Source organism: Anthonomus grandis, chromosome 11 (assembly GCF_022605725.1).
Source record: "Anthonomus grandis grandis chromosome 11, icAntGran1.3, whole genome shotgun sequence".
Classification (NCBI taxonomy): Eukaryota; Metazoa; Arthropoda; class Insecta; order Coleoptera; family Curculionidae; genus Anthonomus; species Anthonomus grandis.
Window position 1 is genome coordinate 16,316,737 of NC_065556.1, and position 25,856 is coordinate 16,342,592.

General features: G+C 32.5%; 1 protein-coding gene across 2 annotated transcripts in view; it reads left to right on the plus strand.

The window, feature by feature from the left end:
- The window catches only part of LOC126742288 (pre-piRNA 3'-exonuclease trimmer-like), a 49,806-nt gene that overhangs the window by 12,627 nt on the left and 11,323 nt on the right, over positions 1-25,856 (plus strand). For both annotated transcript variants that reach the window (XM_050448916.1, XM_050448917.1), the window contains 2 exons: positions 2,123-2,209; positions 6,970-7,064. In XM_050448916.1, the coding sequence (XP_050304873.1) occupies positions 2,123-2,209; positions 6,970-7,064 (182 nt within the window). The remainder of the gene's footprint in view (positions 1-2,122; positions 2,210-6,969; positions 7,065-25,856) is intronic.

Consider the following 25,856-nt stretch of genomic DNA (forward strand, 5'->3'; position numbering starts at 1 on the left):
TGAAATATTTTATTAATATTATAGATTTCTTAATAAATCATGTTTTAAGAGATAAATTTTTAACTCCTCACAGCTCACACTTTTTAAATGCTCCTAAAGAAAGTAATCTAAAGGGATTAAGTCCGGAGATCCCAGTGGCCACTCATTAGGGTCTTCTCTGCCTATCTATTGATTCGGAAAAATGAGTGACCTGCTATATACTGTTTTACTGAAACTTCATAGTACAGTGATGCAACATCTTGTTGGAAATGCGACATTCTAGGCATTTCCAACGGCATTTTCTAACATGTCCGTCTCTCCCGTCAAGTTTTCAGGTATAAAGAAAAAGCCCACAATATGATTTCCGAAAATGCCGGTCTACACATTTATCTCTTCAGGATATTGCGACTGTTCATTTTGAAAAAAATGTGGATTCGGGTCAGTCCAATATCGACATTTCTGTCTATTTACAGCACCATGTAAATAGAACGTCTTCCAACATTCTTTGCACAGTTGATCGTGTAAATCCTGAAGAAATCGCCAGTCGAGTTGCCGCAAATACTTTGGGTGTTGTCAAGTGCTAGGTGTTTCAAAACTGCTATTTCCCGGCTTCATTTCTAATTGGTCGATTTTCTCGATGGCAATTACGGCGAATATTAACACAGATCCAGTTTCTTGGAATTTTCTAATCAATTTAGCCACATACTTATCGTTATTATTTTTGTCTGGATGTAATGCATTAAACAGTAGGGCAATAGTTCTTGCATTTTGCTCCAATTTTAATTGGTATTTACACCCTTTCCTAAATTGAATAAATCATTGTTTAATATTTATGACAGTTAGATAGGTCACTTAACAATTTTAATTGAAAGAAAAAGTTCTTCGGTGACATACAACGATATTGACTGATACGAAATATTGTTGCTGGAAACCATGATTATTCATTTTTATCAGTATTAAGTTAGAATGTCGAATTTTTTTAACAGAAATATCTTTTTCGAAAAAAAATATATGAAATTTCCTCATTTTGATTTTCAGTCATTATATTTGTTCAAATAATAGGCATAGCATTCACATTGACGTCAATTTAGTGTTTTTTAATCAAGAGAAGGAATAACAGTAAATGAGCCATTGACACTGGATAAAAAACCCTTGACGTCCAAAAGCCGATATTTTGGATTATCAGTTAATCTTTTGCATCACAATTGCAGACGTAAACGGCTCAAAGAATTTTTTGTAAAAAGTGTTTAAATTTTATTTATTTATTAACTCTATATCCCTACTATATTTATTATCTATTGATCTATTACACTCAACATTCATTCTCAATTTAATTTTAATAACAAATAAATATTTAGATAAGTTTGGTCATAGGCTATAAAATAAATATAAACAGCAGTGTCTCACCTAGGTGACTTAAGGCCTTTGCAGTGCTGCCAATTAAAGGAAAACTAATAATTACAAAAGTTTCAATCAAGAAAATCAAAACAAAAGTAAAAAAAGTATTACCCAATACACTTAAGAAAAATTTCTAAATATATTTTTTTTAGAATACCAAACTATGAATTGATTTGTAAATTATCGTTATTATCGGAAATATAAAGCAACCAAATGATTAATTTAAGTAAATACAATGATAACAATATCTGAAGCCTATATTTCATGCTTAGAAGTGATAAAAAAATAGCTCAATTCTAAAATAATCATAAGAGACAAACCTACAACTACAAAAAATGCAAACTAACCACTAGCATCTTTAGTATCCTTTAAAACAATTTAGCAAACTTGTGCTTGTTTTGATAAATATATGTATGTTTTCTTTTAAATATTTTTATTCTTTTTTATTTCTAACTTCTACTTTTTGTACCTAATTTCGAATAATTAATAATTTTTTATTTCTTGACACCTCACCAGATCTAGAGGGGTTTAGCTCCACTGACTTTAATAAACTAACGTACAACACTCAGCAGGTCAAAGTAGAGGAATCAATATAAAACTAATTTATCTACTAAATATTGATAAATATATCTTCAAGTAATATCGTAAAAGTCCGCTCTGTCCATCCTCCCTATTTATCTTTCATAATTTCAGCTATTTTATTGTAAAAAAGTTGATAAAACTATATGTTTTGTTTATTTCATAGAATCTAGATGGAGAGGATCCAAGTTCCACGAGGCCTCCATACTTAGTGATTGAGTCGCTCAAAAATAAACCAGTTTGCATACCTCAGGTAAGTTTTTTGTGTGTTATTTTCGGAAAGTGTTCGCCTCCGGTAACTAACTCCAAGTGGGTTTAGATTTGTAATTATCGATGATTGATGGTTTTGCGGTAATTGGATTTGACGATTTATCCGTCACGATACGTACATCACTATGCGATTCATTTGTTAATGCGTTGGTAATTTAGCCTTATGGAGCATCCATTTTTTTGTTTAAGTACGAGTTGTTAGTTTTAAGTACAAAAGGATTACTGCATACATAGTGTTATGTTTTTAAATATCATATTAGTATTGAATGAGATCATTCCTTGGCTTATTTTTTCCGTTTAAGTTCATGTGTCCTAAATTGCTTATTTTAAAAATACATGTTTGTGTTTTTAAAAAAAAGTTTGTATTTTTGGTGTTTTTTTTTAAATTTTCTGAATGACAGGATTTTTGAACAAGTACCAGATTTTATCCAAGCCCGAGTCGAGGATTGGGGCACTGCAGATAACTGATAATCTATTTACTACTATAGAGGATGGTTATGAAAATACTAATAGTGCAATGGCCTCGGCGGCAGTATTTTGTGATCTAACAAAGGCTTTTCACTGTGTTAAATATTGCTACGGAAGCTTGAACATTTTGGTTTTAGAGGTGCAGTAATTAATTGGTTCAGCTCATATCTCTCTGATTATGTTAGTCCAGGGTAAAATTTACCTTCTTTGAATATGATACCATAATTATTTAGCATAGAAGCCATGATGTGGTATTATCTAATAAAATGTAGAAAAATGTATCTAAGGTTAAATACTTTCAAAAACTTTTGGCGAATGCTTGCAAAAGCGGTGTATACAAATTCAATTATTAATAATGTATATAAATTAATTATATATGTATACAAATTAAATTTTATATACAAATTCAATTATTTTAGTAATTTACAAAATTATTAAAGGCAAATTCGGTAATTATATAAGGATTCTCGAGGGTTCGGCACTTTGCTTATTCGATGCCACTTGGAACCTCTCTGCTTACTCGTTGTTAGCACCATTGTGTCAATGTACCATTGTGTGACATTAGTGTACCCATAAATCTGAAATTATTAGCGCGTTATTAGGGTATTTCATTAGTCATTGTTTATAACGGGTGGCGGAAAAGTAATTTCATAATGTGAATGTGCCTTCATTTTTACAAATGGCGCCAAATGTCACTGTGCTTTGACATTTATGATGTAGATATATAAGGAATTAGTTGTCAACAAGCGATGGAGCCATACACACCTCAAGAACGCAGAATTATTGTTATTGCTGATTTGTCAAATTTTCAGTCTGTTATTTTAACGCAGCGTGAGTTTCGTCGTCGTTTTCCTGGTCGTAATGCTCCATGTGCTCGAACAATCAAGCGTTTGGCCGAACGCCTCGTGGCTCGTGCAAACTGGGCCCACTAGAGATATCGCAAGAAGTAGCCAGCCTCGTATTGCTCGCTCAGCCGAGAACATCGCTGTTATTGCCGACGACGTCAGAGAGAATCCACAAACATCAACAAGACGACGATGCACACAACTAGGCATCAGTAGACGTTCGTTGCAGCGAATTTTAGTTAAAGATTTGAAAATGTTTCCATGCAAAGTGCAAACTGTTCACGCTGCCTCCTCACCATCAGACACGGCTAACTTATTGCCGTACTCTGTTAAACTTAGTGCAAGAAGAGGATGATTTCATATCAAAAATCATAATGTCCGGCGAAGCTCATTTCCACCTAAGTGGTTATGTTAACAAACAGAATTTGCGTTTCTGGGCCACAGAGAATCCACGTCAAATGCATGAAGAGCCATTGCATCCCCTGAAAGTGACTGTTTGGTGCGGCATTTACAGGGAAAAAGTGATTGGCCCTTATTTTTTAGGACGAGGACGCCGATGGCACCCTGAGCGTTACAGGCAGATGCTAAACCAAACCAGTTTTTTTTCCCGCAAGTTGTTGCATTGGGTCTTGATGATTCTTGGTTCCAACAGGACGGAGCAACCGCTCACACAGCTCCGGCAACGATGGAGATTTTGAGACACCAATTTCCAGGTCGAGTGATTTCCTGTGTTGGGAATTTGAACTGGTCCTCCAGATCGCTAGATCTCACAGCACCAGACTTCTTCCTTCGGGGCTTTTTAAAATCTCGCGTTTACCACAACAAACCACGCACCTTACAAGCCTTAAAAGTTAACATTGAAGAAGAGATCTCCAATTTGGAGCCAGATGTTTTGCGAGGAACAATTGAAAATGCCCTAAAACGAGCAATTATGCATCAACTCGGGAGGTGGCCACTTGAGCGATATTATTTTTTCCAATTAATGTCACCAATCTTACATTTTCAAATAATCTTATTTCGACAACAGAGTTTTTTTTTCAATTTATAACAAAATGGCGGCCGGTTCAAATTATGACATTACTTTTGCGCCACCTTGTAGTACCAGGTTATGTTGTTTGGATGCCTTAATTCTGACACGGCCAGCCATTAATTAAATCACATTAATTCGCTGTCTATGCACGATTATCTAAGACTATAGAAAGAAACGGCGGCAGAAATGTTTTTTTTCGTATCATTACTAGGTTTGGAGTTGTGAGCTGATTGCGAACGATGAAAAAGAAAAATGCTAAGCAAACGTTGCTTTTTGTGAACTCGGGACAATATTTATTATCTTATAAAAATTAAAATAACATTTTGTATGTAGAGCTAAAATAAAGTATATCATAAGTAGATTTTTAACATAAATTATCAGAGAGCTGAAAATATATTATCTTAGATTTTAACAAATATTATTGAAGATCTGAAACTATATTATCGTCGATTTTAACATATTTTATAGTAGAGTTTAAAAATTTTATTGTTTTGAATGCAAAAAGGTATGAATACATTAATATTTTGTAATATAATATCGCTTGCCTTTTAGCTCACACATGCACTAAATATTATTATCAAACATTCACCTAAAAATGTTATTCTAAGCAGTCGGAGAATTCTCGAGACCACACACGAAGCATGTCTTTGCTAACAATACGTTTTCGGCTGGTTGACAGGTTTTTAACTTTGAATTATTTATTATTTTCTCTCATTTTGATTATTTCAAAAGGAGTTTCATATTTTTGGTGTTTTTGTTTTACCAAATGACTAGTATCCGAAGGATTGAATACCAGGTCGCCAATCTCAAAGACCTTATTGGACCTGCATTTCTCATCAAACAAGCATTTCGCATCATCAGCTTTTCTTTTAATTCGTTCGTACGCCAGAGTTCTATCTTCACTTAAATTATGAAAAATATCATCGCAGTTTGGTATAGACTCGAGGGTACCCCGTTAATAAATAAATCGGTATAATTCCCGTAGTTCTTTTAAATCGTAGTATTTAGAGTCGTTTGAATTTTTAAATTCATTGATGCCATTCTTCTTTCTCGTCGACTTCCGTACGTAGTAAATATAAAACAGTCTTCATTAATTTAATAATTGGTTAATTAATAATAATTCGTTGTTGATAGTATCGGGTTTCTCTGTTGACAACGGCATTACTGCTTTGACTCCTTAAGCCTCCTTGAAGAATCAGTAATGGCGTTGTCACAGTTAAAATCGGCTATTCTTCTCAGCGTTTATTCTTTCACAAACAATTTAAAAAACTTTCAAACAATTTCCTCTTAGCAATTGCAAAGTGAGTTATTTCAGTGGTTGGCTTGAAATGACCAAAAAATAAGCTTGAAAATTAACCTCAAGGTAAGTACATCCATTCTCACAGTTAATGTCGATCATTCTTTCAAAGAAACGATTAATATCTATTTCAATATGCTCCATATGCATTTAACGAAAAAGGAACTTAAAAAAACCACACATTGAGCAGTTTTTTATCTATTTGACCTTGTCAGGGTAACTAAATATTTAAAAAAGAAGGTAAATCAAATCTTTTACTGTTTTGTCAAGCACGAAGTTTAGATAAGGAACGTACATGCAATGTATACTGACTTTCGGCAAGCCTTTGGTAGGCTCGATGGCAAATCCAAAAAATAAAATTGAAAATGTAGAAAAAAATAATTAATAATCATTGTCACATCTTTTCTATAAAAAAGCAACCCAGTGAAACATCTTATTAAATATCTCGGCCAAGTTACAAATAATCCACATTCACTTCATAACTCTTACTGCAGAGTGCAAAATTACGAATATATTTTAGTAAAGACCTTCAAACCGTGTATTTTTAGAGTTGGGAGACAATTTGCGGGACCAGCGGCAAAAAATAATAGAAGCGACTTTTGCAGCTGTTTCCCATTTTCCTTATATAATTTTTCATGGTGCGTTTTAATGTTTTAAATTTAGAGTATCGGGCAGGACAAAAGATTTTATGTATAATTAATTATCCGGTTCTTTGACTTTTATTTGGAGAGCGTTTAGTGTTACGTAAAAAGCCTTTACGTATACAGATAAATTATTCCCGAATTACACTGATTCGAGGCATTGACTCGCACTGGGAAGACAAATAGCGGCATTGTATTTGACAAAAGTGTTCTATTTTTATTATTTCGTAAGAAAAAAAAATCAGTCGCGGGCCACGCATTAGTACGTAAATCCCATCACCTTGTGGCGTGAACTTACTATTTTAAATAAGAAGGTCATTTTGATGTGTAATTTCCAAAATTTATTCCTCAAATTGATTGGTAACAATGACAACTCAGACAGGGATTAATTAAATCTGATGAAAGAATATAAAAACATTTAGAGGATAATTTTTCTATTCGTATATTTTTTTAAAATTTCAGGTGGCATCCCTGCTAAGTACTTTTGGTTACACCGAAGTTAGAAAAATTCCTTACCAAAAGAAGATCGCTTTGGTAGCAGTAGATAACTATGGCAAGTAAGTTTAAGTATAAGCTGCATATTTTGTTTTATGATTTATCATTTTGGTATGCCTAAGATCTTTTGGGATGAAGTTAGAATTGGTAGACTCACTTTGTCGGATACATTTTGTATTTTTCTCAATGTAATCATGTGTGATGTCGGATTGTTGTTTATTCATAGAAAAAAAGTTGCAAAAAGTATTAACAGACCTAAAAAACCAAACAGTAATTATATTAAAAGTCTGATGAAGCTTGTGGTTAGCGAAAAATGTTACTTTTAACTTTAATTTCTTTCCATATTTAACTGAGATCCATGATTGAAAAATAAAACAAGGTGAGGAAAATCTAGAATATCTAAAAATCTATGAGGCTCGTATCCTTTTCATTAAAATATAATAGATTAAACTCCTAAGAGACCTTTACCAAGGGAAGCAGTAAAAAGTTGAGGATGGCTTCCATGATTCTGCTCCCATGGGCTTAGAAGATGCAATTCATATTGAAAAACGCTGTTGAATTGCTGTAAACAATTTTTTATTTTCCGAGGCAAAATCAATTATTACTCTCTCATATCAAGTCATAATAGGTTATATATATTAGTCACTTTAAAAACTTATTTTAACACATCAACTTACTCAATATTTTTGAAAACTATATTAAAGGCGGATTTACTACTAGCAAAGATTGCGTATATAACGAAAACAAAGCCAACAAAATGGTCGAAATATGTATCAATCATGAGTCTTGTACTCTACTAAGGTGTGACGATCAAATGGATTACATTTTCAATTCACTATTCGATTTCTTAAACCATAACAGATGCTCAAGGTAAAAAGTTGAAATGAACAACATTATTTGAAAGATTATTGACCAATACTCTACATATTCATAAGACTCACTTTGCAGAACTAAGATTCTGACCGTAGATTGTCAAATCAATTGGAGGATTGCAGTAGACCATTAATTTATGCAAGATGCGAATGGTGCTCCCATACTTATTCGAATATGGCTCGAGAGATGGTCCTGAATACTGAACTGAGATAGGAAAAAGAAAAGAGGTTTCCCAATGAACAATTTTAACACCAATTCTATTTTAATGATATAAAACCTGAGTCATATAGCCATAATTATCAATTTTCCACTGTCGTTTGATTCTGATTCTATTTTTCTATTCTATTTCAGACAAAGTCGCCTGTTCTAACCTCGTCACTATTCCTATTTAGGTGTTAGGTTGTCACTCCATCTTTTTTTAGGTGTGCCTATGCTTCTACGACCCAAGGGTGATTTGTCGTGTGCTATTTTTTCGATTCTTGTCATCATTCACCCATCCAGTTGATGTCTTGGTTCCATTCACTTTTTCTACCCAGTAGCATTCATTAACTCACATCCTCCGTTCTACACGTTCTCTTAATCTTCTCGTTTCGCTTTATGTCTAGCGGTAAGGGCCATACACAGTATCACAAAAGTTAAAATGAGAAAGAATGAGAGAGTCGCACAGCATTCGCTTAGTATCCACATTTAACTCATGGCGCTGCGGATATAAAGTTTTCAACATTGAATAGGCCTTCTGCAATTTTGATGTCACATGATATGAGAATCTTAATCCTACATTAATGTACAAACCGAGATTTTTGCAAATATCTTGAAATACGATAGGCTCGTTATTAATTTGTATCTTTAAATTTTCCAATAGGTGCCTTAAATTTTGTTTGGTATAAAAAACATCGCAACAGATTTCTTAGGGTTTAACTGTAAGCCATGTTTTACAGATAGGAGACTTGACGAGTCTTCATTTAAACAGTCACCAGCATTGCCGGGATTCGACGAATCAAAAGATAACATCAACTGAGTATCATCAGCATAACTATGATGTTTAGTATACTTTAAACATTAAACAAAACGCACGTATAAACCAAAAAAAAGAAGAGGACCAAGAACACTGCCCTGAGGAACTCCCATAACTACAGCCATGTCTTCCGAAAAATTGTCATTTAAACAAACTCTTTGCTTTCGATGTGTGATAAAGCTTTCCACGAGTTTCATTGCAGCATTAGAAAATCCTACAAAGCCTATTCAATTTTTATATACCGCTTACTTCTTTCCACATCACCCCAATATCTCTACGATAAACTTGAATATCATAGATTTAGTATTCTAGAGTATACTAGATTTAGTATAGTATAGTTTTCGTCACGCATTTTTTAAGAATATTTTCTCATATATCGCTCCGTCTACCTATAACTCGCTAAAGGATAACTTTAAGAATATGAGCCTATTGAAGTTCAAGGAATCGATTAAATCCTTTCTTCTATCTAGTGAATAGTTACTACCGGCTATGTGTGTTGTATTTCTTTTAATTGGTTGTTTTAGATATGTGACTCACGATTTTTATATCATGTTTCTCTATGTTAGACTTAGTTAATGGTTAAGTAAAGTAGCTATATAAAGCTAAACTTCGCCTTTTTTTGTCAAACGTGTATGTTTACAAGAAGAAAGACATTTATTATTATTATTATTATGATCTTTTTTCTTTTTCTATTCTTTTTGTTATTATAACATTTGCGTTCATCATAGTCTGATAATTATCATGGTAAGCCCAAATAGTTTGCTCCTTTTGTGATAATTTCGGTGAACATGTACCTAAAATCTTCCAAGTGAGTGAACAAGATGAAATGGGAACTCGTATTTTGCGTATTTTGAGGAGTGTAGACGTACAAATGCTTTATAATTATAAATAAAATTTTAGTTTTTGAAGTGAAGCTAACGCTGTGCCGATTAAAGAACATACATTTTTCAATATTGTTACATTCAATGATCAAATATATCGATTGTTCGTGACCACTTAAGAAATAAAGATGGATCACAGACTACTGGTGAGTTCATTGACTTATGGACAGAAACATTGATTTCTTCTGATGCGAGAGATTTAAGAAAAATTGAATAATGCGACTTGCCAGCTTATGTCATGTTATGTCCTTAATTAATCGGTATATGCAAATGTGTCACTGAATAGTCTGCTCGCCAGAATACAGTGCGGAAATGGACGGAATCACCTGACATGAGATGAGTCTAAGGCACATAGTCCACCAGATAATTTAAACAGAGGGCATTCTAGTGGACAATGGCACTTGAACATCTCCACACTCTCGGTATTGCAATTAACACGGAGTACCGTCGGTGTTGGGAGGAGGAGGAAGTTTGGAGATTGCCCAGAATTCGGCTAGTTTTAAATATCTGGACAATATATTATAGAAAAGCAGTTTTGCCCAACGATATCAAATCTCTTAGACCAGAGCGCCTCATTGGTTTTTAAGCCAAGGCAAAAAGACTGTCTAATTTTCCAAAATTGTTGGTTTTATTCAAGTTCTTCATGATCATTTCCGTTCTCCTAAACTGAATTCATTTAAATTTAATGATAATTATTCCTTTTATTTAATATTTTTATTCTGTTATATTATATTTAATATTTTTCAATAGTCTTGATTCAAATATGTTATACTTTTTATAATGAAATGCCATTAATCAGACTTCTTTGTAACCGTTTTGGATTAATGAAAATGAAAGAAATATTTAGGTGTCTATTTTTTCACTACAGTAAATTAAACATTCAACTTTTTGTCCCTGATAATACCTTCTCCAAAGAGGAGTGCTCTTGTTAATCTCTTGCATCGGATCCTGTGTCATTCAGAATTTTGAAAAAATATAGTTTTATATATTTTGCATTGGGATATTGATTTATAAACTACTATTTTACCAACACACCTACAAAATTGCCAAATTTTCAGTCAAATGAGGCAAAAATCCCATTTTGAGAAAAACCTCTAAAAAGTTTTCCTAATTTTCTCTAAAACTACCAGGAACATAGAAAGTTTTCTTTTAGCCTGGAATCCTAATCAAAAATAGAGCAAATCATATACAATAACCTTTAGTTATAAACCTCGAAATAGATAATTTATGCAGGATTTTTGAAAAATATTTCGGTTATAAATTTGAAAAAAAATTTTTTTTTAAGAATTTGATTTTTTTTTCATAGTTTTATAAATTGCTTAAAAAAGTTATTTTAATACTTTTTTTAATATTTATAAAAAAAAAAGTTTATCCAATTTTCCAGAAAAGTCTCTCGAAAAATCCCAAGAGGTACCCATGGAAAAAAGGTTCATAATTTTGGTGTTTTTCTTTAATAAAAGCTGTTTGGAATGTGAAGGGGCTGAACATGCAATAGTTTTTTTTTAAAAAACAATTTTCAAATTTTACACCTAAAATTGTTAACAGTTCTCCCGAAAATTGGCAAAAACGTTTTAACAGTTTTTCCTAATTTTCTCAAAAACTATTGAACTATTAACCTATAAAACTTTTTTGAAAAATGTACCAGAAAAAAGTTATACCCAATTTTTCCAAAAAAGTATTCCGCAAAAAATCGTAAGGGATCCACGGGATGTTCATAATTTTGATATTTATTTTTATTTTGGAAAATTATTGGATGGGAAAAGAAATGTTAAAACAAAAGATGTTTGGAATGTCAGTGCGCATCAGATGCAATAGAAAAATAATTCTTATGTCCAACAGCTTTCCAGAAAATTGGGAAGAGCCTTTTATGATTTTTTCCTCATTTTCTCAAAAGCTGTATTCCTAATCAAAAAACGAACAAATCATAAAAAATAACATTTAGCTGTAAATCGAAAATTAAAAGAGTTATGGAGGATTTTTGAAAATTCACAAAAAACACTTGTCACTTTCACATAATTGATCTCTGTTATAAAACAGCGTAAACTAATATCCCTGTGTTCATGACTTTGTTTGTGAACACCAAATATGTCAAATTCTTATTTAGGCTTTCACCTAAAAAATGATTCAGCTATTAACTCTTATAGTTGCACTAAAATTTCATTAAATTAAGCGTATTTTACGAAATCTAGGGTTAAACCATTTTTAGAACTATCCACTATCATAATATTCATAGACTGTCTATCAAGTTGATCCATAAAGTATTCGTATACCCTAATTTTAAATGTATATTTTTTATAAAAAAGCAAAACCAAATGATATCTTGATTTTATATGGTAATAATGTTTAATAATAAAAGAACCTTTTATTTTCAAGTATTATTTATGATGTTATGAAATGAAAAAAATAATTTGAATATTTTTAGAAAAATATAAAAATAAAAAGTATTCGTACAGTTTTGCTTTAATAACGCTTTGGAGAAGACTCAAGCATCACGCAATTGTTGTTTGTTCGACATTGTGTTTTCGGATTTGTTTCTCCAAATGATAACAAAGATATTCAATCGGATTGATGTCCGGTGACTGGGGAGAAGTTTTCAGTACAAGAGGAACGTTATATATTAACCACTCCTGAACCAGTCTCGACGAATGCCTAGGATCATTATCTTGCTGGAACCAATAATCATTCTCAAGTCCTAAATGCACTGCTCTTTGTTCAATATTTGCACTTAATATGTCGCGATACACAAATCTGTCCATTGTTCCGTCGATAAAATGCAGATTTTCAATTCCTCCAGCAGCCATACAACTCTGTCATCTAATCATCTAACTTCCACCATCATGCTTTACTATTGGTTTTAAATACCGCTGTTTGATCTTGTTACCTGGTTTTCTCCAAACATATTTGCGTCCGTCTGAATCGAAAATGTTATATTTGCTTTCGTCCGAAAAAATACCTTTTCTCCAGACGTTAATAGGTTCATTTACGTCATCATCATCACCATCCAGCCAAACGCGTCCATTGTTAAACATAGGCCACCTCCATAAGTCTCCATGTCCTTTTATTTTGTGCAATTGTAACCTAGTTACTGGTAATTCTTTTGAGGTCGTCCGTCCATCGAGTTGGTGGTGTTTCCCGATCGTTTGTCCGATCTTGGTCTCCATTCCGAAATTCTCCTAGTCCATCTGTCGTCTCGCAATCTCGCAATATGACCGGCCCATTTCCACTTAAGTTTTGCGATGCGTGTTACAATATCGTCGACGCCAGCTCTTCGGCGTATTTCTTCGTTTCTAACCCTATTTCTCAACCTCACACCAAGCATAAACCTCTCCATTTTACGTTGTGTTATTTGTAGTTTTCTCATACTTAGTTTAGTGAGAGTTAGTGTTTCTGTTGCGTCATACCAACCCAACCCAACCCAGTGATATCCTTCTCAGCAGTTCGGTGGTCTGGTTATCTCTACCAATCCTTGTTTCGTATCCGAGGTAAACGTACTTATCCACGATCTCAATTTCGGTATTTTCCAGTCTGATTGAAACCCTAGGTACCAAGTTTGTCAGCTCGTTGTAGTTATTCCAGCATTTCTTTAGCGTCTTTTAAATCGTCGGCTATAAGCACTATGTCATCTGCGAAGGTGGTTTAGTTTTTCACCATCTATGTTCACATCCTTGTCACCCCATTCCACAGTTTTAAATGCATGTTTTAAGACTGCAGTAAACAGTTTTGGAGACATAGTATCTTCTTGCCTGGTTCCCCTTTTTATTTTTATTTTCTTTGTGATAGTATCTAGTTTCACTGTTGTAGTTGTATTTTCATAGATCTGTTGTATGATCTTGGAGTATCTGTAGTCGATTCTGCAGTCTCTCAATGCTCTAAGGATTGAAGTTAATTCTACCGTGTCGAATGCTTTTTGGAAATCGACAAAAATAAGGACAAGAGGTTTATTGTATTCCATTTTTTTTCCATTCCATTGTTTTTTCTATCAAGATCTTAAGGCATTGTAGATGATCATTTGTTCCATATCCAGAGCGGAAGCCAGCTTGTTCTCTCGGCTGGCAGAAATCAAATTTCCTTTCCAGTCTCTTGGTGATAATACGAGTGAAGAGTTTGTACAGATGATTTAGAAGGCTTATGGGTCTATAGTTTTCTAAGTCTGTATTATCACCTTTTTTTATGGAGGAGCATCATTAATGAGTTGTTCCAAAATATGGGAATATCCTGGCTCTGTAGGCACAAATTAAAGAGATTTTTTATTTTATTTAACAACTTTATCCTCTCCAGGGGCATTGTTATCCTTCATTTTCTTTAGATGATGTCGTATTTCGTCGTCGGTAATATTAGGATAATCTTCTGAGCTTTGGTTTAATACTTTTAGTGTTGTGTGTTCTGCTAGATTTATAGGTATTTGATTTGTATATAGTGCTTCATAGAATATTTCTATTATACGTAACATCTCTTCTCTGTCTGATATTAGTTGCCCATTTTTGTCTTTAAGCTTAAGGATTTCTTTTTTACCATTTGTTAATTTCCTTCTTAACACCTTCTTCCTTCTGACACCTCTCTATTAATATTTCTGATTGTTTGTTCATCAGCATCTTTATCACCTAAAGTTTTCTTTCTTTGCTCCATTTTTTGTTGTGTATCCATAGTGATTTTTTTCTTCTTTGTGTAGCTTAGTATGAAATTTAGCTTGAGCTTCCGTTATTGTTGAAATTATTTGACTATTTAGGTTATTTATATCGTTGGTGGGTGTTTTAATTAGAAGTGATTTAGAAATGTATTTTTCAAATGCGCTCCTATCCTTTGGTAGGGTTCATGCTTTGGTTTTGGCATCTCTGGTTAATTTGATTCTTTCTTTACTGACGTGGATCTCTATCTTAGCCATCACCATTCGATGATCACAACACCCGTTGTAAAGCTATTTAATACGGTAACATCTTTAACTATAAGTTTTTTGTTCGAAATTATATAGTCTATTTTGTTTAGAGTTTTCCCATCTGGGCTTTTCCATGTCCATTGTCTGTGCGGTTTTTTTGTGGAAAAAGCTATTCGTTTGGAATAAGTTTTTCTCCAGTAGGCAACTTAGTAGCATTTCACCACGGTCATTTCTTCCTGGGCTGCCAAAATTTCCTAAAGCGGACTCTATCGGATCTGATTTTAGTCCAATGGTGGCGTTAAAGTCGCCACGTAAAATGGTAAAATGAGAGTGAGCTTGTTTGAAAGCCTGAGTAACGTCGTCGTAGAATATGTCCATCTCTTCTTCACTGTGTTCTAATGTTGGCGCATAAGCTTGAATAATTTTTAGATTATATCGCTTGTTGAGTTTTAAAGTTATGTATATAACTCTCGCCGAGATTGCTTTTATTTCCACAATATTTTTTACTTTTTTCTACAATTTTTCTACAGACGCTGTTGGCAGCCGCCCACTCTAGGTCAGACGTTGTCTTTTGCCTATTTGGTCCGCGGGAGGTATTTGATTTCCCGGATCTGAGAAGCTTTCCGCTATCCGCCACCTGGGGACGCGCCCTCTAGGGGTTTCAGGCTCCCCCGAGGGTTACTTACGTACTCTTGAGCAAATTTTAACCTTTCTTGTCGACTAACTTTACTAATCCAAGGCTTTTTCTTTGCTATTCTACCATGAAATCCTGCTTTCTTAATTAGATTTCTAATAGTTGAGGATGACGCAGTCATGCCAGTAGTTAATTCAAGGTCCGATGCAAGCTTTGTTGCACTTATTGACGGATCTTCTTTTATTTTTCGCGTTATAAATTATTTATTATGAACGGTTAGTTTAGTTGATCTTCCGCTACGAAGGAAATTTGTAACATTTCTCGTTTTTTTAAATTTTCGCACCATATATTGTACTGTGCTATGCGTTTTTTAACGAGTTGGTAATTTTGCGAAGAGATTTTACTTCTTGAAACAATTTTACAGTAAGGTTTTTAAGATCAGCACTTAATCCACGCGATTTTCGTGACATATTGCTCAAAATTCAAAATAAGACTTTTTTAATTTCCAGCAAGCAAGCTGTCAAATGAAGAACAACTAAATAAAAACTAAATGAATTGAAAAGACATTATTTATTTAGTTGTACAAATACTTTTTGCTTACTAATTTTAGCATGTTGATACGTTTAGGCCATAAATAAAATACATAGGTTCTGGGAGTTGAATTAAAAATTATGTAGTTATAATTTACACTTATAAACAAATATTTTTCTGGTGTGCAATTAATGTTATTCTCCTATAGTTTTTTATATTTAACACAAATTTACCAACATTTGAAGTGTACAAATAGTTTTTGGATCAGCTATATATATTTTTAATTTCTGTACAGGGTTACTATGTAACTCTATATTATATTAGCGGATTTCATACTAACCACACCTTATACGTTAAGCCACATAAATCAATATCTATAAATGTACCTCAGATAAATACCATTCTAATTGCTGAGTATATTTAGAATTATCACCGGTAATTATTTTAATATATCCCAGGGGAATGTATTTTCGGACCTTGATTTGGGCTGGCCGGCTTCTCATCGTCGCAGTCTATAGATCCAAAAAAAAAATCATAGAGACCGCTTTGATTCCGCATGCACCTGTTATTAATTTATTGTGTGCATCCAGGGTATTGCCAATATTTCTCTATCAGACGCAGCGATGCGATCTTTAAATTTATTGCGACTTTAGACGCGCCTTTGGCGAATAGTGGAACACGTAACGAGATTAAAGTTGTAATAAATAGAGCGTCATATTAATTTATAGATTTAAAGGGAAAGGTAAATAGATTTAGCAGCATATGAATATGGCACCATTATAGAACAGAAAATAAAAAAGTCAAAAGTTACGTAATCAGGATATGATTGGACCAATTAACTCCGCCCTTACGATCAAACCACGTAAGTCTGCCGACTATATACAGGTTGGCAATGATTGCGCCAAAAAGCAATTCCAGGGTAATCTCGTGAAAATAGTAGCCTTAATAAAATGCCGCTTATAAATAGGATATAGGGTGTTAAAATGTAATTTTCTAATCTGTTTTTCTCAATTTATTTTTGAGATATCGATAGAAGAACCGAAAATCGGGGGGTTTTTGGGGATGATTTTCCGATTTTCCTTTATTTTTTGACATAAAGTGTAAACGGCACAAGTTACACTATATTCGCCGCTGTTTCAGACCTGTATAATTTTCTTTTTAGTACGATTTTATTTTTATTAAAGTAACAGATAAAATGATGGTTTTTAAGAAAAAAAATGTATACAAAATTCATTTCGCTTAAACAACGCATTTTCGAAATATTTGCATTTAAACGTTCTATTGCACATTCCAAAAAACTAAAAATAGGTTTTATAACGGTTGTTAAAAACGGAATACCTAGGTAAGGTAATTAATATTGCCTAGGCATAATGAATATTCCAATAGTTTCTTCCATGAAAAAAATGAGCCAAACTTAAGTAAGAATGTAATTCCGGTTGCTGTTCCTAGTAATCACTCAACCATAGGTTCTAGTGATGATGTTCAGCCATCTACCAGCTATCAAGCCCATACAGATCATCATCATCTTACATCTCCCGGCTACCAAAGCTCAGATAATGAAGATAATTGCCCTTTGAGTAAGCTTGCCACATTATCTCATAGTCCGTTACATAAAACCCCAGAGGCAAGTGGGCCGCCACCTAAAAGAGTTTGCTCGAATTTTACAGAAAATGTTTGCCGTGACTTAAGTACCAGCTTTGGAAATTGTACTCCAGCTCAAATAATACCTGTTCCTACTGTAGAAATAAAAGCCAGAAAAAATAATTGCCGTCGAGGCAAGACGGCCATCCTTACGTCAACGCCGTATAAAAGAGAACTTGAAGATCTAAAAACTTCTAGTTCCGAAGGAAAAAAAAGCAAAAAGTGTTTAAAAAGAAAACACAGGTCAAAAATAAAACTAAAGGAACAAATGGTGCTTCAGAGAATACAGCCGAAGACGACACCGACTGTTTATAGGATATTTATCATTAATAATTAATATCTGATTCCTTTGAACCACTCGAATTAGTGCTTTAGTGATTCAGTTAAGTCAATGTGCAGTTTTTTGTCATAATAACTGAAAGTTTCCAATAAACGCACTAAAACTTTTTCCTCTTGCTCCACTGGTCACCAAATCTGAACGGCCAACATGTATCCAAATGACGAACGAACCTGATCGTGATCCACTCGATCAAATAAATTTTAAAGAAAAGTCAGCGTTATCTGGTCTCCTTAGTAAAATCACGCTATTGTAGCACAATTTGTAAAACTCAAATTACAGGAGATAAAAATTAATGATAAACCATTATTTTTAACTTTTATACTATGATATATTTGTCTAAATTGGTAAATTTGGAGCTTTTTAACTCACTTCTATCATCAAGTTCATCCGATTACTGAAGACTCACCCTATAAAATAATTTATATACTTATTTCTGACATGTTTGGCTATTTTTTGGAATATATAAATGCCTTTTTTATCGATCTATGATCTTATAAGATCCTAACAACAAAGTTTAATAAAGTGCCTTAAAATTTCATGCCAAAATGTACATGTATATCGCACATTAATATCAGAACGTAATGCTTATATGCATCCCAGGCATCGCGAATATATCATATGCAGCGATGCGATCATTGAATCTATTACGATTAAACGCGCTTCAAACGAAGATACGAACACGTTAAAGTAACATATCGTCATCCTAATTTAAATAGATGGAAAAACTATTTTTTTTTTTAGAAATTCCGATTGCGTCAGTTACCAAATATTAATTTTCATTTCCTGAATTATTTAATGTTAATCCAGAGACTTCAAAAATAAAGTATAATCTTTGAATAGCTCGTCGGCGAGGTCAAACTAAATTAACTGAAGCTATGCCTAAATTTAATTCCAGAAAAAATGTTAAAATAAGCTTGTGCGTGATGCGGTTACTTTAGTTAGTTTTGCGTGTACATTTAACCATTACTACTCACATTCCCGTTGAAAAATTAATTAAAGCCTATCGATCATTGCCAACTTTTTATTTTATCTTCGATTTTATTTGCTTTTCGGCGATTTACCGTGCAGCCTTTTAAATGACGTGATTTACGATATAAAATGTCTTTTATTTTGGCACATTAGAATGTTATTTATTTAATTTTAAGCGGATTTTTGCCAGCGCGATGTTTTTTTTTCTCGTGGCACTTGATTAATTCCTTTTACAATCAGGTTTTATAGCTTATTTTTGATTTTTGCGCCAACGGGTGTTATTTTTGAGAACTCAGTTACAAGGTTTTTAATATATTAGGGTTTTTATGTAACGTTTAAGGTTTTTTGTAAAATTTTAGGTTATTGGCCTCTTCCTTTTAGTTAATTTGCTCTATTTTTAAATATTCTCTTTTCGTCAAAGTTTTTTTATTAATCTCTCAGCTGGTTCTTTAGTTTTGAAAGAAGTCATGAGATCTAATATAGATTATAAGAGTTATAACGGGTGTCCCGTTTCAAATGGTCAAAAATGCTAGAGTATGTACAGGAGCCATAAAGAAATAGTTTGAGATAGGAGACCGATGCGCGATGGTCGGAAGAGCGCCGTTTCCAAAATACAGGGTGTTGAAATTAAAAAAAAAAGTCGATTTTTTTCCTTTTTATTAAAAACATTTATAGCGATTGCAATGAAACTTTTAAGTTTTAAATGATAGGTGGTGAGGTAACTTTTTGAGGAATTGCATACACTGAAAAAAATATCTGGATTCTGGCAAAGTAATGGGTTTCTTGGCTTTTTTTTTCTTATAGCAAAACCGCCGAGTTTAAACTAATAGTATTTTTCTTTCCTCAAGAGATCCAAAGTTTTTCAATCAAATCCCCGATTCATTTGCTATATTATTATTTATTGACAAAGCCGGTATTCTTGCCGCTAGCATGGGACTTTTAACAAGATCTTATGATTTTAAAATAAAATATCGATTTTTGTCATACGCGAATATGATTATCTTGTTCCTTTGTATTATTGTATTCCATCGTTTCGAGTTTCGGGGTTCAGTCAGTGTTCAGTTGGGGTTCGACGTGCGACATCACACAAAGTACCGTGTATAGTGCATAGTGCGAGTAATCTACTAATTTAGTAATTTACTTTCTTTTGTGATATTAACTTTCAAAAATGGGTGACATTGACGGAAATAATTTTAAGCTGCTACTAGAAAAGTGGAACTTGGGCCACTTGTTGCAAAAATTTTCAGGTAAGTTTGTAATCTTAAATTTTTTCCCTCCATATTGTTATCCATATGCGCTATGCGCACCGGCATCATCAGAAACTCTTTTTTTCCAGTCCTTTAGCTTATAATAAGTTAGTTTAAGTTACGGGTAAAATTATTAGAAAATTAATGCTACATGTAATGCTAGCTCATGTAGCCTCCATTTTGCTGACGCCGTTTATGTAGAACAGTGAATTTGTTGTCAAAATTATATGCTCTTGGCAGAAAGAAATTTTCTTTTCCAATTACTGAGTTTACTCTTTGTTTAAAGTAACAAAATACTTTTATAAGAGTATATGTTTTTTTTCGAAGATAAAGATCTTTTGTGATAAAATTATATGCCTTTGACATTTTTATTTTACAATTGGATTCTACAGTGTTTTTCTTAAAAGTGTAAATTTTCTTAAAACAGAAAAACTAATTTCACATTCCTATCTTTACTTTTTAATAGGTACCTATCTTTTAAGGTACATGTCAAATATATACAACTCCATTTAGAGCCTTCTAAAATTATAAATAGGGCACTTTTCCACACCCTGTATCTTAAAAGCTATAGCTAACAAAAAGTATGGGATGCGATACATCAAAGTTCTTGGAATTTTGTAAAGAATTCAAAAGTACAATAACACATAGGGTGTTCTATTTAAAAAAAAAGACGTTGTCAAGTTTACATAAAACTGCATACTAGAAAAAATATATGTCTAAAGTTTGCATAGGTACCAAATTTTATTTTTTTAAATTAAAAATTAAAACAGATATAGAGGCAAATGATATTGTCGAGACCCGCAAGGTGATGGCCAGGAACTTCATCGATCGATTGTATGCAAAATACCATTAACAGCGAAAATTTTAAAAACTTGGCAAAGTTGTAAAGTTATTGGGGAACCTTTAACTTAAAAAGTAGTAGTAGTAGTAGTAAGTACTTAGTAGTTTGGGATTTTGTTGGTAATACAGAATTATTTATTCACAGTTTAATTTTAGATGAAAGTGTTGACATTGAGCTTATTAAGTATTTGTCAGTGGATCAAATAAATGTTTTTGCTGCAAATATTGGAGATCGCATAAGGCTGACAAGATTAGTGCAATCATTGCTGAATGAAAAGGGGGAAGAGGATATTGTTTGCAATGTGAGTATGAATATTTAGGATATATACAATACATACATTTTATAATGTTTATTTAACTTTTGGGTGTTACAACTTCATTTTATAATAAACAAAAATGCGCAACTTTGTCACAATTAAAACTTTTTTGTATCTCTTTGTATATACTTAGTTTACGAGACCCCAAAAGTGAACTAGCAATTTGCAAAACACCTTGCATACCTACTAAATATAATAAATAAGTCATATTTTTAAAATGGCCTTTGAAAAAATATCTATGATTTAAAATTCCCAAAAAAAACTAATTAACAAAAATTATTTTTTATTTTTAGACCATTCCTTTAAAAAAAAACAAAAAATTACTAGTGATGTGGCACTGACTGAAGATGAATATATGCCCAATTTATCACCCCCGCCAATAGAAGAAGAAAGACACTGTCTAAAGACACTGTACTGACTCTTTAGTCTAGAAGTCTGGGAACGAGTCTAGTCGTTCCCAGACTTCTTTGAGAGACACTGTATGTTTTTTATGTAGATATATTTTTAAAATGCTCTTTATAGTTTTAAGTTCAATATAATATAAGAATCCCTAAAGACTGATGGATTTACAGGAATGTGCCTGTGTTAAGTTATTTTTCTTCGTCTGTTACATATTTCTTCTATGTAAATATTTTTTATGTTTTATAAGAATTGATTTCGAGAAAGGTTTTTGAAGCCAAACTTATATTAATTTGTAGGACTATATTGTTACGTTGTTCTTATAATTATTTACTACTGATTTTTTATTTTTTGTTTGAACCTTAATATTTTTTTTAATATAATATTTCATACATTTGTTATGTTAAAACTTTGTTTAAACATAATTAAATAATGATTTATAGAAAAAAATTGTATTATTTTTTATGTAGGCCCATTTAAAAAAAAAAAATAAAAAAAAAATAACTATAAGTATGTGTAGATACATGTATTATAATATATAGGTAGGTATGTTTTTTATAAAATATCTTATAAAAAATATGTAGGTATGTATCTATAATATATTTTTAAAGATGCTATTTTATTGATTAATAATGTTTAATAAGGATCAATTATTATGCTTCAAAAATATATTACCTATCCCAGAAATAATGTATATAATAGTTAACGAATGTTTGCACAAATTTAAACTTATAATTTTATTTCTACAAATTAACAGAAAAATTAAAACCGGAAGCTGGCCTATTTTTTTATATTATTTGTAGAATAAAATTATAAAACTACTTTCTTGAAAAAATTTTATTACCAGCTATTATTACATCATGTTTTAAAGTACATAATATTTTTGGAGCAATAAAAATTTATATCTACTCTTAAGGATATAATAAATAATTAAATATTTTCTTAAGAGTAGATATAAATTATTATTGCTTCAAACATATAATATAACATATTTTTGGAGCATAATTGATCCGTATTAATCAGAATTATTTAAAAAATTGACACCCTTAAAAATATATTATATTAGGGTGTCCGCAGAAAGAATATCGAAACGCGTCTATAACTTTTTTTAGGTTAATTTTTTTTTGGTTAAGGTAATTTTCGTAGTAGCTTTTGGCGTTGCATCTAATGGTGTCATGCGTTTTACCTTATTGATGACATTTAAGGTTATTTCAAGGCCATATTCGATTTTTTAAGTGGAACACCTTTTTTTTATTATTTTTTTGAATTTTGCATAAAATTACAAGAATTTGGTTGTACCATATGCCATACTTTTATTCAACTGTTTTTAAGATACAGGCAGTTGCACTTTTAATGACTTGAAGAGGCTCTAGAGCCAATACTATTAATGATAGAGAAAAAACGGATTTCACTTTGCTATCTTAACTTTTTAATATCCATCTTTTGAGATGCATGACACCTGTCAAAATCTTTGACAGATATTTTTGACGGGTGTTATATTTGACATGGATATTAAAAGATAGACATTGGAAAGTTGAGATAGGAAAGCGAAATTCGTTTTTCTCTATCTTTAATAGAATTGGCTCTGGAGCCTGTTAAAGTCATTAAAAGTGCAATTTTCAACTCCCTGTATCTTAAAAACACTTAAATAAAAGTATGGCACGTGAAACATTAAAATTCTTGTAATTTTATGCTAAATTAAAAAAATTATAAAAAATATGTCCAGTTAAAAAATCGAATATGACCTTGAAATAATCTTAAATGTATTGATAAGGTCAAACGCATGACACCAATAGATGCAATGCCAAAAGCTACTACGAAAATTACCATAACTTAAAGACAAATTAACCTAAAAAAAGTTATAGACGTGTCTCGATACTTTCTAGACACCCTGTATACCTATTTCTTATTTTGGCAACTATTGCCAAAATGCCATAGTATTAAAACAAGATTCTAGTGCTTTTGACTCAAAATATTAGAAGCCTTATATCAAACTCACAGTTACTGGGCGAAAAGAATGGGCTTTTGAGATAAGATTCTTGAACTTTGGAACAAGTCTCTTGGAGTTTGTAAGAAATGCTCTCATACTTTTGCTAAAAGTACCGGGAACTTACTGCAAGATTCTAATTATTTTCGATAATATATTTAAGTTCTTATAAGAAGAAACGACTTCTATGGCATAAAATATTTAGGTTTTAAGACAAGTATTTAGAGATTTATACAAAAACCATATATTTTCGTCACCAAACCAGAAGATCTTAAAAGAAATTATTTATATTTTATATGAAGTTCATATGTATTTAGAGTAAAAGAAGTTTCTGAATTATATCAAGGAAAGTGCATCCTTGCCGCAAATCGGCCATTCATTTGGCATATATCAAGTCCGCGCCGGCTTTGAGATAATGCCGTGCGCATTAATAGCAAAGTATCCTTTTTTTCAGTGTAGAATTTGACCTGGCCCGGGGACGGAGTTGCAGCACATGTATATAAATATTTTTATAAAACAAAATACGCCACTGGTAAAAAAAAAAAAAAAATCGAAATATTTTGTTCATTTTTAATAAAACAAATCTCTTGCATTTTTGCGCTCCGACGCACCGTTTTCGTGCAAAAAAATAAAATCCATACAAGGATCCTTTGTCACAACGAAAATTTTAATATCATTACAATAAAAAAATAAATAATTTAACTAAACAATAAACAATTTAAATAAAAAACAACTTAAAAAGAACAGTTTCAGCAATAAACAATAAAAAATAATTTAAACAATAAACAATTCAAACCAAATGCTCAAAGTGTCCTCCATGCATTTCTACATTTTCTGTTGACCCAAGATGTACGCGAGCAAAGACACCTGGATCGTTTCTCAGAAAGTCCACAGCCACCACAACTCTAGTAACTAGGTCTTCTCTGTTGGTTACAGGTGTTGCGTAGATAAGCTGTTCCATGGCGCCCCAGACAAAAAAGTCTAGAGGTGTCAGATCAGGAGAAACTTGCTGGCCAAGGGATTGAACCACCTCTACCAATTTATCTGTTGTTTTAGTTTTGATCTAAGAAAGCCCTTACAGTACGAGCGAAATGCACTGGACAGCCATCGTGCTGGAGTTCTCTCTGATCTCTAACATTCTGTCTGACAACATTATTTGGATTTGGGTATGGTATCTCGATCTTCTGCAAAAATTGACTTCCGATCCGATCTCCTAAAAAAAGTGACTCCCATACCGTAAAAATACGATAGTAGGTATGCACCGACACTAAACATAACAAAAACGTGTTATTATTATTATTTATTTTATGGAGAAAAAAAAACTAATAAAATAAAAATAATAAAATAAAGAACTCTGGTATCGATTTAATTTTTTTGCACCAAAACGGTGTGTCGGACCGCAAAAATGCAAGGGCTGTGTTTTGTTAGAAATAAATAAAATATTCAGAAAAAAAAATTCAAAAGAACAGTGGCGTACTTGTTTTTTTTATAAAAAATTTAACGTGCATGTGCTGCAAGTCTGTCCCTGGACAAGTCAAATTACTTGCAAATCCTCAAAAAGGTGCCTCACCACCGATCATTTAAAATCTAAAGAATTCACTTAAATCGCTTAAAGCGTTTTTAATACAGAGGGAAAAAACGATTTTTTTTTAAAATTTCAACACCCTGTATTTTGGAAACGAGGCACTTCGGACCATCGATGTCCTATCTCAAACTGCTTTTTTATGGTTCTTGTATATACTGTAGCATTTTTGACTATTTGAAAGGGAACACCCTGTATGGTTTTCGAATATCACTTGGTGTCTTTTTTTTTCTTTAATTACTTTGGAGTAGGTGAATTCGATTTCTTTCACGTCTTCCTTCCTCAATTTAGCAAGTCAGTTAGTCGCCAACATTCGTTGCACTTCATGTATGGGTCTTTTTACTATTTTCTGGCTTTAAAGCTTTACAGTGTGCTGTGTCCATGTTCGAGAAATCATATCAATAGAAAGAAATCAATCCACGAGAAAAGTGGAAATGCTGGGCCAGCATTATAGACCTGCCTGGACTTTGATCGGATATTACATTACTTTGGAGGAGTGGAATACAATTCTTTTTACGTCTTCCTTCCTCAGTTTAGCAGGTCAATTAGTAGCCAACGTTCTTTCCACTTCGTATATGAGTCTCTTTACTATTTTTTGGCTTTGAAGATTTATAGTGGGCTCGGTCTATGTTCTAGAAATCAAATTCTGGGGCATATATTTAATTTTTACATTCCCGAAAAAAGTGGATAGAGTTGGTCTGCATTATAGGACAGCCTTAACTTCA